At 61.7% G+C, this 11,477-nt stretch overlaps 1 protein-coding gene across 1 annotated transcript in view; it reads right to left on the bottom strand.

Annotated features, from left to right (window-relative positions):
- The window catches only part of SFI1 (SFI1 centrin binding protein), a gene marked incomplete at its 5' end in the record, with an annotated part of 41,464 nt that overhangs the window by 225 nt on the left and 29,762 nt on the right, over positions 1 to 11,477 (bottom strand). The window contains 16 exon segments of the mRNA XM_081113854.1: positions 50 to 161; positions 670 to 971; positions 2,142 to 2,373; positions 2,522 to 2,626; positions 3,304 to 3,563; positions 3,634 to 3,810; positions 3,952 to 4,026; positions 4,667 to 4,741; positions 5,129 to 5,289; positions 6,105 to 6,201; positions 7,497 to 7,599; positions 8,604 to 8,680; positions 9,108 to 9,203; positions 9,677 to 9,752; positions 10,904 to 11,082; positions 11,361 to 11,442. Of these exon segments, the coding sequence (XP_080969980.1) occupies positions 50 to 161; positions 670 to 971; positions 2,142 to 2,373; positions 2,522 to 2,626; positions 3,304 to 3,563; positions 3,634 to 3,810; positions 3,952 to 4,026; positions 4,667 to 4,741; positions 5,129 to 5,289; positions 6,105 to 6,201; positions 7,497 to 7,599; positions 8,604 to 8,680; positions 9,108 to 9,203; positions 9,677 to 9,752; positions 10,904 to 11,082; positions 11,361 to 11,442 (2,209 nt within the window).

Here is an 11,477-nt window from a genome sequence, read left to right as displayed (position 1 = left end):
TGAGAGGAAGCACAGCCAGAGCCCCTCCCAGGGGGGCCGGGGACCTCACCTCCTGCAGCTCTTCCTGCACCTGCTGCTCAGCCTCCTGGTCCTCGGGCCTGGGCTCCTCCTGGCTCAGCTCCAGCCACCGGCGCAGGCTGCTTGCTTGCCGCTGGTAGGACCTGAGGGTGAGACGCCTGCTGTTCGCCTCGGTGGCGCTCAGGCTTGGGGTGAAGCGTGTGCTTCTGGTGCAGGGGTGCCTGTTCCTCCCCTGCCTCCACACTGTCCAGCAGACGCAGCTCGGATGGGCCCAGGGACCCCTTCCTGTCCCTCCATGGCTGCTGCTCATGGGGTCTCCAGCCTGGCCTTGGAGGCGCAGACTCTGGACCCAGAGCACAAGCAAGACAAGCCACTGCGTGCCGCTGGGGCCCAGGCCAGTCTTTGTACCTTTTCATCCCACGTCACGATCACTGGGCAGACTGCTGGCCCAGCTTTCACGTGGCCCAGTCATGTTTACTTCTGCTCAGCTTTGTTGCCCCCCGCCCCCCAACCCACAGGTAAGGCCAACAGCCTTCTGAGCAGGACTGAGGGTAAAGGGGCCACCTGTGCTCCGGGGCTGGCAGGTGAATTGCCCCAGGCCCTGGCAGCACCCCCAGCTGCTCCCGTGGGCAGGGTGTTTGTGGGCCTCACCGGAGGCTCTGCTTCATGCTCTGGTAGTCCTGCAATTGCCGCTGGATGCTCTCAAGCTCAGCCTCCAGGTTGCTGTGGCCCAGGGCAACAGGACAATGAACTTGATCTTGACCACGCTCCCAGCTGGGCCCAGGCTGAATGGAGGGGACCCAGGCGCTGACAGACCTCAGGTGCACACCTGCAGTTTCAGAGCTAGGCCCACCTGTGACAGCCTCAGGAAGGAGCAGACAGGGGTCGGGGACACTGGCCAGGGATAGAGGGGCCTGGGGCATAAGGCCAGGGGAGGTCACCCATGCTGATGCCTGTAAAGGAAGGATGGACACTAAGCAGAGAAGCTGGAGGAAGGCTGGGGCAAGAGCCAAGGCTGCCCACTGCAGGGGAGGGTTGAGGAGGCCCCAGGAGCTGGGCTTTGCAGTGTCCCGGCCCTGCCCTTCCTTCAGGGCTGACCCCAAGCACCCCACACTGCCGAGCCTGGCTAAGCACTGCTCCAAGCAGCTGCTTCAAGCCTTCCTGGCCCTAACCCCTACCTGTCTCTAGGCTGTGGCCTTGTCTTTCAGTGAGAAAGTGATCAGAGGCACTTGTAAGTGTCCAGCTGCCCACCTACAACCCTCCTTCCCTCCTGGTGAGAACAACGTCCCCTCCTGTCACCCTGCCCCTCAGCACTCCCGTGGCTCTCGAGACCCCAGCTCTTTGGGGTGGCCCAGCCCAGGCTGTCTCCTGCTACTGAGCACTCCTGCTCTCACGCCTCCTTCCCGACCCGACTTCTATTCTCAACTTTGATCTCCAGACCAGACTTCTTCCCTGAAGGCCAGGCTCACAAGCCTGTTGCTTTATCTCAAATGTGACAGGTTGAACACACTTCATGCTTCACCCCAAATGGGACCCCAGTGTTCCTTCTTTCAGTGAAAGAACTCATTATCCCGAGGGATCCAAGCCAGCTTCCTTCCTTCACTGGCTGCAGACCCATCAGAGCAAGTCCTGCCTCTTCTGCCTTTCACCAGGGTCTTGGCCCAGGTCTGCTGCGGCCAGCACCTACTGGGCGATCCATCACAGCAGCCAGCCAGCCTCTAGGACTTCCCTCTCCTTAAAGCCAAACTTCCAGCAGGGCCTGCATGGCCCTCTGTGACCTGCAGTCTGTCTGCTGGTCTTGTCCTCTCTACTGGGACATGTAACCTTGGGAGCAGGGGCCTGGGCTGGGGGAGGTTGCCAGCAGGGAGTGGCTCAGGCCTGTCCTGCTGTTTGCCTCACCCCCTCCCTCCAATCCCGACCCTAACCAGGGCCCGACCCTGACGGGCCTGTCCCCGTAAGGTGGACAAGCAGCTGCATCACCAGGGTCACTCCTGTGCCCTCAAGCAGTGGCACCTGCACTTGGTGAATGAATGTGTTCCAGAAGCAACAAGTACAGCTGTGGCTGCAGCACCAAGTGCATGAGCCCTGAAGGATGGGAGCCCAGATGACCAGGGAGGACTCACCTCGGTGGGTGTGCCCACCCCACAGGGCATGAAGGAGGAAGGGGGCAGCAACTGCGGGCCTGTACTCGCCATGGGCACCAACTTCAGGCCAGAGGCATTTGGCAGGGCCCCAGGCTGGGGCAGGGCGCTGCCTGGGACCAGGACTGTCTGGGCCTTTTCCGAGAAGGGCCTCGTCAGGGAAGAGCCTGTGGGCGGGGCCAGGCCTAGGTCTCGCTCCCTCGGCGTCTCAGGCCTGAGCAAAGGGAAGGCAGGAGCTGGTCAGGCCTCAGCATCCTCCTGAGGAGCAGGAAGGGAAGGGGGGCACTCACCCTCAGACCCCAAATCACATGCCCTGGATGGAGGCACCATGTACTTTGGGGGCCCAAGACCCCATGACCTACCCCCGTCCCCCGAGGCTGCCACCCCCCAGGGGCCTCTGGCTCTGCAAGGGCTCCAGCAAGAAGTTGGGACGTCGTGGCTGCTTCCTTGTGGAGCGGACGGCACTGCTGGGAAGAAACAAGGCCTGTTCCTCAGGCTGCCCAGGGGCCTGGGACTCTGGGGTAGGGGTCGTCATCCAGCCCAACCCCCCAATCTTGTGGGGAGACTGCAGGCCAGAGGAGAGGCTCTTGCCCAAGGCTGACATGGGAGCTGGGCTAGGCCCGGGCCACACAGAACTTCGGCATCTCCATGAAGCGAGCCTGCTCCCTCACCCACATCATCTCATTTGACCTCCAGCGACCCTGGTGATGCAGCTGCTTGTCCCACCTCACGGGACAGGGCTGTCAGGGTTGGTCCCTGGTTAGGGTCGGGATTGGAGGGATGGGGTGAGGCAAGCAGAGCAGGACAGGCCTGGGCCACTCCCTGCTGGCAACCTCCCCCAGCCTCAGGCAGCACGGGGCTCTCTGGGAGCAACAGCTACGGCAGCTCAGTGTGCAGCTATAGGGCAGGTACCAAAGCATAGAAAGGGGTTCCCGAGAGGGGGCCCCATTTCCTGGCTGTAAGGATCAGCGGGACACTGGCAGGCCTGGGGCAGGAGGGCAGGGCTGCCCTCCTTTTGCTAACTCCTGCGCTTGGGAGGGACAGGTCCTGCTGGAGAGAAGGCTCCCAGTGTTCTCCCTGCAGGACAGGCCAAGCTTCTGCCCCAGGTGGGAGCGGAGGGGCGAGGTGAGGGGTGGCTACTCACAGCTCCAGGAGTGGGGGGTCCCCGGCATCCAGGGCCAGGCTACCCAGAGCGCCCTGTGGCCCACGAGGGGCTCGAGGCCTCCTGGTATCCGGGGCGGCATCTCCAGCAGCAGCGCTGACATGGTCGGGAAGGGGGCCCCTGAATGTCACTCTCCTGCTGGGCACAGTGGACGTGGGGGGAAGCGTCCGGCCGCGGCCCAGCACCTTCTGTTTCCAGAGCATGGCACAGCGGTGGACTGCCCGGTGGAGGCTGTGGGCCACCTGCAATGGCCTCTTGTCAGGTCATGCCATGCCCTGCCCGCTCCCCCAAGGCAGGGGAACCCGGGCCTACCTGCACCTGCTGCTGGGCATGCAGCTGCTGCCGGAGGGCCTTCATGTCCGCTGTGAACCGCAGGAGGCAGGTGGCGCCCTCCTGGAGGAGCTGCTGGTGGTAGGCCTGCACCGCCCGCTCCAGCCTCGCCTTCTTCCTCCTCCTCTCCAGTACGAAGCCCAGCCACGCAGCCCACACCTCCAGGAGGGGGAGGAGGTGAGGCCCAGCTCTCCCTTTAGGACCCTCCAGGGGCTATGCCCACAGCCCACCCTGCCCTCCACCAAAGCACAGCGCTCCCCCGGGAGGAGCTGGGCAGCGGGATGCGGAGCCCGTCAGTACCTTTGCCTGAAGCGAGAAGGCCCAGAGCCACAGGGCCCGAGCTGTGTCCCGCTGCTCCTGCCGCCTGTTCTCCAGCTACAGCCAGAAAGAAAAGATGACAGGGAGGCCTCCCCGTCACTCGCAGACCCCGCTCTGCCAGGCCCCGAGGGGCTGGATCAGGGAATGACCCTCGGAAAGGGCATGTGGGGCAGCACGCTGGGCTGCAGAAGCACAGGGAACACCTCCACATGGCAGTCAGAGGCTCAGCAGGACGCTGGCACGTGACGGTTGGCGGAGCAGGGCACAGGCCCACCCGGCGTTTTGCCAAGACTTCACTAAGACTTAAAATGCGTCTCGTGCCCTGGCTGGTTTGGCTCAGTGGATAGAGTGTTGGCCTGCGGACTGAAGGGTCCCAGGTTCGATTCTGGTCAAGGGCATGTGCCTGGGTTGTGGGCTCAATCCCCAGTAGGGGGCGTGCAGGAGGCAACCAATCTGATTCTCTCTGATCATTAATGTTTCTCTCTCCCCCCTCCCTTCCTCTCTAAAGTCAATAAAAACATATTTTTTAAAAATGTGTCTCATGTTGATTTTTGGATATTATCCTGACGTATTTTTAATGAGACACACAGAAACAGGGCCCTGAAGCGGCTTGGCCGTAGTGTCACAGGTGGATGGAAGCTGGTGCTGCCCAGCAATGTCAGGGGGAGCTCTGGGGCGAGGGCTGCTCGGCTCCCACCTGGTGTCGCCACTGGCGGAAGCAGGACCGGCTGAGTGTCTGGGCCCGGAGCTGGGTGCCCCGCCTCTGCAGCAGCTGGAAGAGAGGACACACGCATGGGAGATGCTTCCAGTGCTACCAGGTGCCTTTGCCCAGACCACCCGGGGCAGCCACAGGTGAGGCTCCCCACCCAAGCGAATGGTTCTCCCACTGCCAGGTGCCCCGGCTCGGACAGGCCATGATTCCGAGTGAGCCAGGTTTCTCTTTCACCTGGAGAGACCCCTTTAACCTTGGTCCCCGCAGCCATGCCTGGAGGCTCCTGAACCGTGTGCCCACAGGACCCGAGACCACCCAGCACCCGACTGGTACTGTGAGTTCTGCAGAAAGGACCTTTCCTCCCCAGAAGCACCCTCCTGGCCTGGGAGGCTCCACCACACAAGGGAACCGGGCCCGGGGGGGGGGGGGGGGCTGCCGCTGCCTCACCCTCTTCCTGACGCAGCCCAGGTGGTGCACTTTCCAGCAGGCCAGGCCCTGCAGCAGGAGCCGCTGACGGTAATGCCGCGCCGCCCTCTCCAGCTGGGCTCGCTGCTGGGCTACCCTCCGGCCCCGGGCCCGCCAGCGCCGAAACCAGGTCCTGAGACGGCCTATGGCAGGTCCGAGTCAGTGTGCTCTTTGGTCAGGTCTATATGAACGCCTATGTCATGGGCAAAGCTGAGCGTGGAGAATGGAGGAGGCCCTGGGGGGGAGCGTTGGGGTGTCAGCCACACGGGGTGAGATCACCACAGATGGACACGCCTCTGAGGACAGCTCCGGGCACCTCAACAGCCGTGAGCACCGGGACCGGAGCCAGGCCTGCTCTCTGCTGGTGCGCCTGTCCCGTGGGCCCTCGAGCCTCAGAGACCACGGGGCTGCACGAGCGCCTATGGCCCGGAAGGCCCTGGGCCCGACAGACGGCTGCTCTGTGGGAGGAAACCGAGGCGCAGAGACCGGCGAGCCCCCGAGCCAGGCAGGGCCATGGCCTGCGTTCTTTCTATGTCACCAAGTCTCACTTTCTCCTGCTGATTATTTTACTTTGGACTTTTCCTTTTCTCAGGCCCTGAGAGAAGTGTCTTTCAGAGACAACAGAAGAGGGTTGATACCAGGGCACTGATGCCAAGATAGGGTGCCCTCCAGCACCCACAGGCGGCGCAGGGAAGGCTGCGCTCACGGGCCTGGAGGCCAAGCGTTAGTACTAATGCGACACTGCCTGGCCCTCATGGCACCCCGAGACGCAGGGAGCATTGTCCCCACTTTACAGATGGAGAAATGGGGGCTCCGAGGACGGGCCCATGTTGCACAGCCAGCATCTGCAGTGCTGTTACCTCAGCAACAGGAAACCCACACATGAGGAGACAAGACTGCAGGGCAACAAGTGTCCTGGGTCCTTCACACCCTTCCCTCAGCTCCAGGGCCCGCTTACCCTTCGCCAGCACCCGCTGGGCCTCCCGGAGGGCACAGTCCGCCCGCTGCCGGCGGTAGATCTGCACCGCCGCAGCCTCCCGCCACCGGGTCAAGACCTGCGGGCAGACGAAGCGCAGAGGGGCGGTCACAGCGTGTCCGACTTCCTGGGGACACCGTGCTCTGCTGGCAGCTCCTCAGGGAAGGAAGCCAAGCGGCAGACATACGGCGCTGCCACACGTTCCCGGAGGCACAGGCCACCCACAGGCAGGCAACAGGGGAGCCCAGACCTCAGGGGCGGCCTTCCCTACCGAGAGTTAACCGTCACCCCGCGCCATGAGGACGCGAACGGGCTTCCATTCTGATATGGAGACTGTACGTCACGCGTACACTTCCTGTGAGACCTACGAAGTCGCAGCAGTGGGACACTTTGAAAAGAAGTCGAACATCCAGGGGACACCTGGTGCCTGCTCCCCAAACGATCACAAACTCCATTCACCCCAAAAGGCCGTAAAGCCAAGCAGAGTCCTGCCCCTCCCTCCAGGGCAGGGGACCCGCGTGCCGGCCTCCGTGCTTTCCTGAGAACAGCCTGGCCGGACCGCACCTCGCTCTCCACCGCGGACGTGTCAGTTGTCAGGAGCTGCCCCTCCTGCCAGCTGGGCTCCCGCAACCGCTTCCTTCTAAAGCGTCCCTGCGCCCAGGGCCACCTGTCACTCGAGTCCCTTCTGTCTTGTAACAGGTCACCTTCCCACAGCCACATCCTGCCACACCCCCCCCCCCCCCCGCATGTGAAACCAGGCCCCACCGTGTGGCATCTGGGGGCCACTTCCCACCGATGACGACCAACAGCCTCACATTCCTGGGATGCTCTAGGCCAGTGGTTCTCAACCTTCCTAATGCCACGACCCTTTAATACAGTTCCTCATGTTGTGGTGACCCCCAATTTCATTGTTACAAATTGAACATAATTAAAGCATAGTGATTAATCACAAAAACAATATGTAATTATAGATGTGTTTTCCGATGGTCTTAGGTGACCCCTGTGAAAGGGTCGTTCAACCCCCAAAGGGGTCGCGACCCACAGGTTGAGAACCGCTGCTGTAGGTTTTCCCGTAAGTCCCCCAGCCACAGCACCTGTGAGGCTGAGGAGCAGGAGCGAGTGTCCTCCTCGCTCGATGGCACCGTGACTGCCAGTCTGTCCCGTGGGAAATCCCACACGTGTGGAAAGTACTAGTTGTGACACAAGCAGCTTGCTCACTAGGTGCTATTCTGTTTTAATGAGCACTGGCTCATAATTCAATAAACAGAAAGCCCGCCTGCTCACACGGCGAGGACGTTACCCCGTTTTCTAGTTCCTTGTTCAGTGCGAATCCCTGCCACCACCTCCCACACCACTGCCTTGCAGAGCCCTCACCTTGAGGCACAGGCCCCTTCGGTAGTGAGCCCTCGCTCGAGAGGTTTTCCTTGCTTCCTCCACGCAGGCCGCTGCATTCTCCCTCCAGCGACGTAACACAGACCTGCAGGCGCACAGGATGGGACGGGGCGGGGGACACCAGTGTGGAGAGATGGGGTGAGGTTCCTGGGAATCACTGCTGGTTCCGCAGCCCCCTCCCACCCCCAATCAAGGACGCCCTCTGCCCAGAACATTTCCCCACGGGCGTGTTTATGTTGACTGGGACGTGCGCCCCACGGCTGCTGAGCCCTGCCCTGTGCCAGGATGGGGCAGCCCTGGGGACCATGCGGTGGACAGGACCAAAGGCCACATCCTCGCACATGTGTGCGCTCCAGGGAACACAGCGTTGTAACAGGTGATGACAGGACAGGAGTCAGTGCAGGGCTCCCTCCCCATGCCATGCTGTCTGGGGAGCCGAATGGACATACAGGGCCCTGAAGGAGGGACAGTGATGTTTAAAGTCCCCAGGCCCCTCACGCACAGGTGGCCTGACAGTGTGCAGTGAACAGACACAGGAGGAAACGGAAGGGCGGACGGAGGCCTGCGGTAGGAGTGAGTTCAGAGCGTGGCTTAGCAGGACTGGAGGACGGGCTGGGGGACTGGCGCTGAGAGGTGCAGGTGACCAAAGGCGTCCCAGACACAGAGGGTGCTGGCGGCAAGAGGTGCCACGGGGAGTCAGGGAAAGGCCTGGAGAGCCAAGCAGGGAGGCCACTGACTGGGAGCTGAGAGGCCACGGGAGCCATCGCAGCCTCTGGAGCAGGAGATGCTACACTGGTGCCTCCTTCAGGCCTGAGGTGGGAGGGGGAGCGCTCAGAGCAGGGCACGCAGGGCCCTCAGACACGCAGGTGAGCTGCTTCCTAGGGGCCCGGCCCTGCACATAGCAGGGGCTCTGGGCACAAGGGGGGAACCGGTGAATGGAGCGCTGGCTGTGGAAAAGCCAGAGCTACGCTGTGAGCTGCACGTGGCAGCCAGGCCCATCCTGTGCCTGCCCTGGACAAAACTCTCCAACCTGCCTGGTCAGGAGCCTGGCCCCCACGCTCGGGCGGCCCGGGACGCCAGGAGACTCACCGCAGCAGCTGCCTCTGGTGCTGGCTCTCCCTGGCCGCCACCTCTTGAAGGACGCTCCGCACGCGGCTCTGGTAAGCCTGCAGGAGACCAGGACTGGAGGCCGCCCTGGGCCACAGCTCTCTCCATTCCCAGGCCGTGGGGGTTCTCCACGCCCAGAGCTCACACCCACCAGAGGGGCGGAGAGGCCACAAGGCCCCGGGCTGGAAGACCACCCGAGAGCAGGGCGAGGACTGTCCCCCTCAGCCTCACCCACAGACCCCTGGGCTCCTGGGCACAGGCCACTCTGAACAGAAGGCTGGAGCCTAGACAGCCCGTGTGTACTTTTCTGGTTTGTGTCTGCGGAGCGAGGAGGGAAGGACTGAGCCCTGTGCTGTAAGGCCCCGTCCAGGACACTCGCTCTGGTGGAATGACTGCTCTGAGGGGCGGGAAGAACAGGAAGGGAAACCGCCTTCAGGGTCCCCCTCTCCCAAGGCAAGGGGGCGAGGAGGAAGCAGCAGCACCTACCCCCCAGGTGTGCAGCGCCCGGTGCAGCAGGGTGTGCTGGTGGTGCAGGTCTGCGCGCATCAGCTTCTGCTGCTCGATGCCCCGCAGGGTCAGGCACTGCGGACAGAGGCCCGGCCGGAGGGGAGGGCCGAGGAGGGCAGGCTCAGCTTTGCCTCCAGGTACACGCAGCTTGGGTGAGCTGGGGGAGGGCAGGACACCTGGGAGCCCGGCTCCCCATCTATAAATAGGTACCGTTACAGGTTTTGCTGGGATCAGTGGGGCCAGGGCCTGACTTGGGGTAAATGCTCCGGCAATGTGAGCGTGAATGTTTCTGCCCACAGCAGGGTACCTATCGTGGTTAGACCAGGAATTTCAGGCTCAGGGAGTTCAGGTAGGAACAGCCCAGCGCGTAAGAGAACAAGGAATTCTGAGTCTATCATCTTGGGAGGCCAGGTTCACGTTTTCATCTGCTGCCCGGCCCCACCCCACGCTCAGAGGGACGGGGATGAGCCCGTCCTGCGGCTGAGTCACTGACGCCCAGCTCCACCTGTCCCCAGCCACACAGGGGTGGCGCCTGTGCCAAAGCTTACCTGCCTCCACCTGTGCCAGGCCCCGCGCAGGAGCCGCGCTGAGAGGAACGCTGCAGCCAGCACCCCGCCCGTCTTCCTGTGGGGAGAGAGTGGGCAGGGCCCAGCCGAGGGTGCCCCTCACACTCCCTGGCTCCTGCCTAGTGGTTCTTAAATGTGGGGAGTCAAGCTCACTCTGAAGAACGGTCAAAGGATTTGGGCTCTTCACCCAGGAGCGTGCACGTGTGACCACGTCTTTGCAGACGACCTCGCGGGGCTCCAAGTACCACTGGGGCCTAGTCACGTGCAGGAGGCGCCATGTGGCCGAGCTGAGTGGGGGAGCGCCTCACAGCCCCAAGGGGATCCAGAAAGGCCTGCAGCAGGACAGTGCCTGCAGGGCGCCCGCGGCTCTGTCCCCACTAACCACGTGGTAGGCAAAACCTGCTGCCCGTGGCCCTGGCTACAGCTCTGCTCCGTGCTGGGGAGGGTCCATGACCCCCAAGGAAGCCCGTTAGTCTGTCCCTTGGCCACGGTCACTTCACATGGGCCCCAATCAGCAAGCAGGGTGCGCCCACGCACAGGACCCAGATGCACAGGCACGTGAGGGTCCTCTCACCACAGCCCTGGTTGTGCTCAGACTGTTTCAGGTTGAATTTTCGGAACTTAAAACCAGAGTCTAGGCCAGTGATGGCGAACTTTTTGAGCTCGGCGTGTCAGCATTTTGAAAAACCCTAACTTAACTCTGGTGCCGTGTCACATATAGAAATTTTTTGCTATTTGCAACCATAGTAAAACAAAAATTTATACTTTTGATATTTATTTTATATATTTAAATGCCATTTAACAAAAATCAACCAAAAAAATAAGTTCGCATGTCACCTCTGACACACGTGTCATAGGTTCACCATCACTGGTCTAGGCTAACGTGACCCTCTGGCTGGGCACTCAGATCTGACAGTGCTGCTACTACAATCAAAGCTGGTCTGAGCCTGGACAGTGTGGCTCAGTGGTTGAGCATCGACCCAGGAACCAAGAGGTCACCGGTTCAATTCCAGGCCAGGGCACATGCCCGGGTTGTGGGTCCCCAGGAGAGGGTGCGCAGGAGGCAGCCAATCAAAGATTCTCTCTCATCATTGATATTTCTACCTCTCTTTCCTCTCTCTCCAAAAATCAATAAAAACATTAAAAAAAAAAAAAAAAAAAAGCTGGTCTGAGACGGGAAAAGCCAGAGGCAGGAAAACGACCACTCACTCTGATCTGAGCCCTCGGGCGCTCTCCCTCCAAATGGAGAAAGCCGTCCTGAGCCTCGCCTGGCGGTGGTGGGCACGGGCCACTGCTTGCCACTGCCGCTCCTGGCGATGTGCTGCCGCCCGCCGGTGCCACGTGGACCAGCACCTGCACAGGAGCTGCCGCTCGGCGTGAAGGATGGCCTGCGGCACGAAGGCAGGGAGAGAACAGAAGGGGGCAGGTCAGAGGGGTACAGGAGCCAGGATGATGAGGCAGAAGAAACAGACACTCAGGAGCCAGCTGCCCTCGCCCAGAAGCCACCTGTGCAGAGGAAACCAATGCCCCAGACCCTGGCCCTGCCCCACGTCCTGGTCACAGGCAGGACGCCCTTAAGGGGGTCTGGGTCCCAGGCGACGTCCTGAGGCGAGGAGGCAGTGAATGCAAAGGCTTGGCTCGCACCTCCTCAGGGGAAGCCACATACCATTCTCTCTGCCAAGCGGAGTTCTTGATGCCGAAACATCTTCTGCCACCAAATAGCAAATACTTGCTTCTCTAATGTCTCCCTATGTAAATAATAATAATAATAGAATGAGAAGTT

Source organism: Myotis nattereri, assembly GCF_964212035.1.
Source record: "Myotis nattereri genome assembly, chromosome: 19".
Taxonomy (NCBI): Eukaryota; Metazoa; Chordata; class Mammalia; order Chiroptera; family Vespertilionidae; genus Myotis; species Myotis nattereri.
This window is presented reverse-complemented; position numbering and strand designations above follow the sequence as displayed.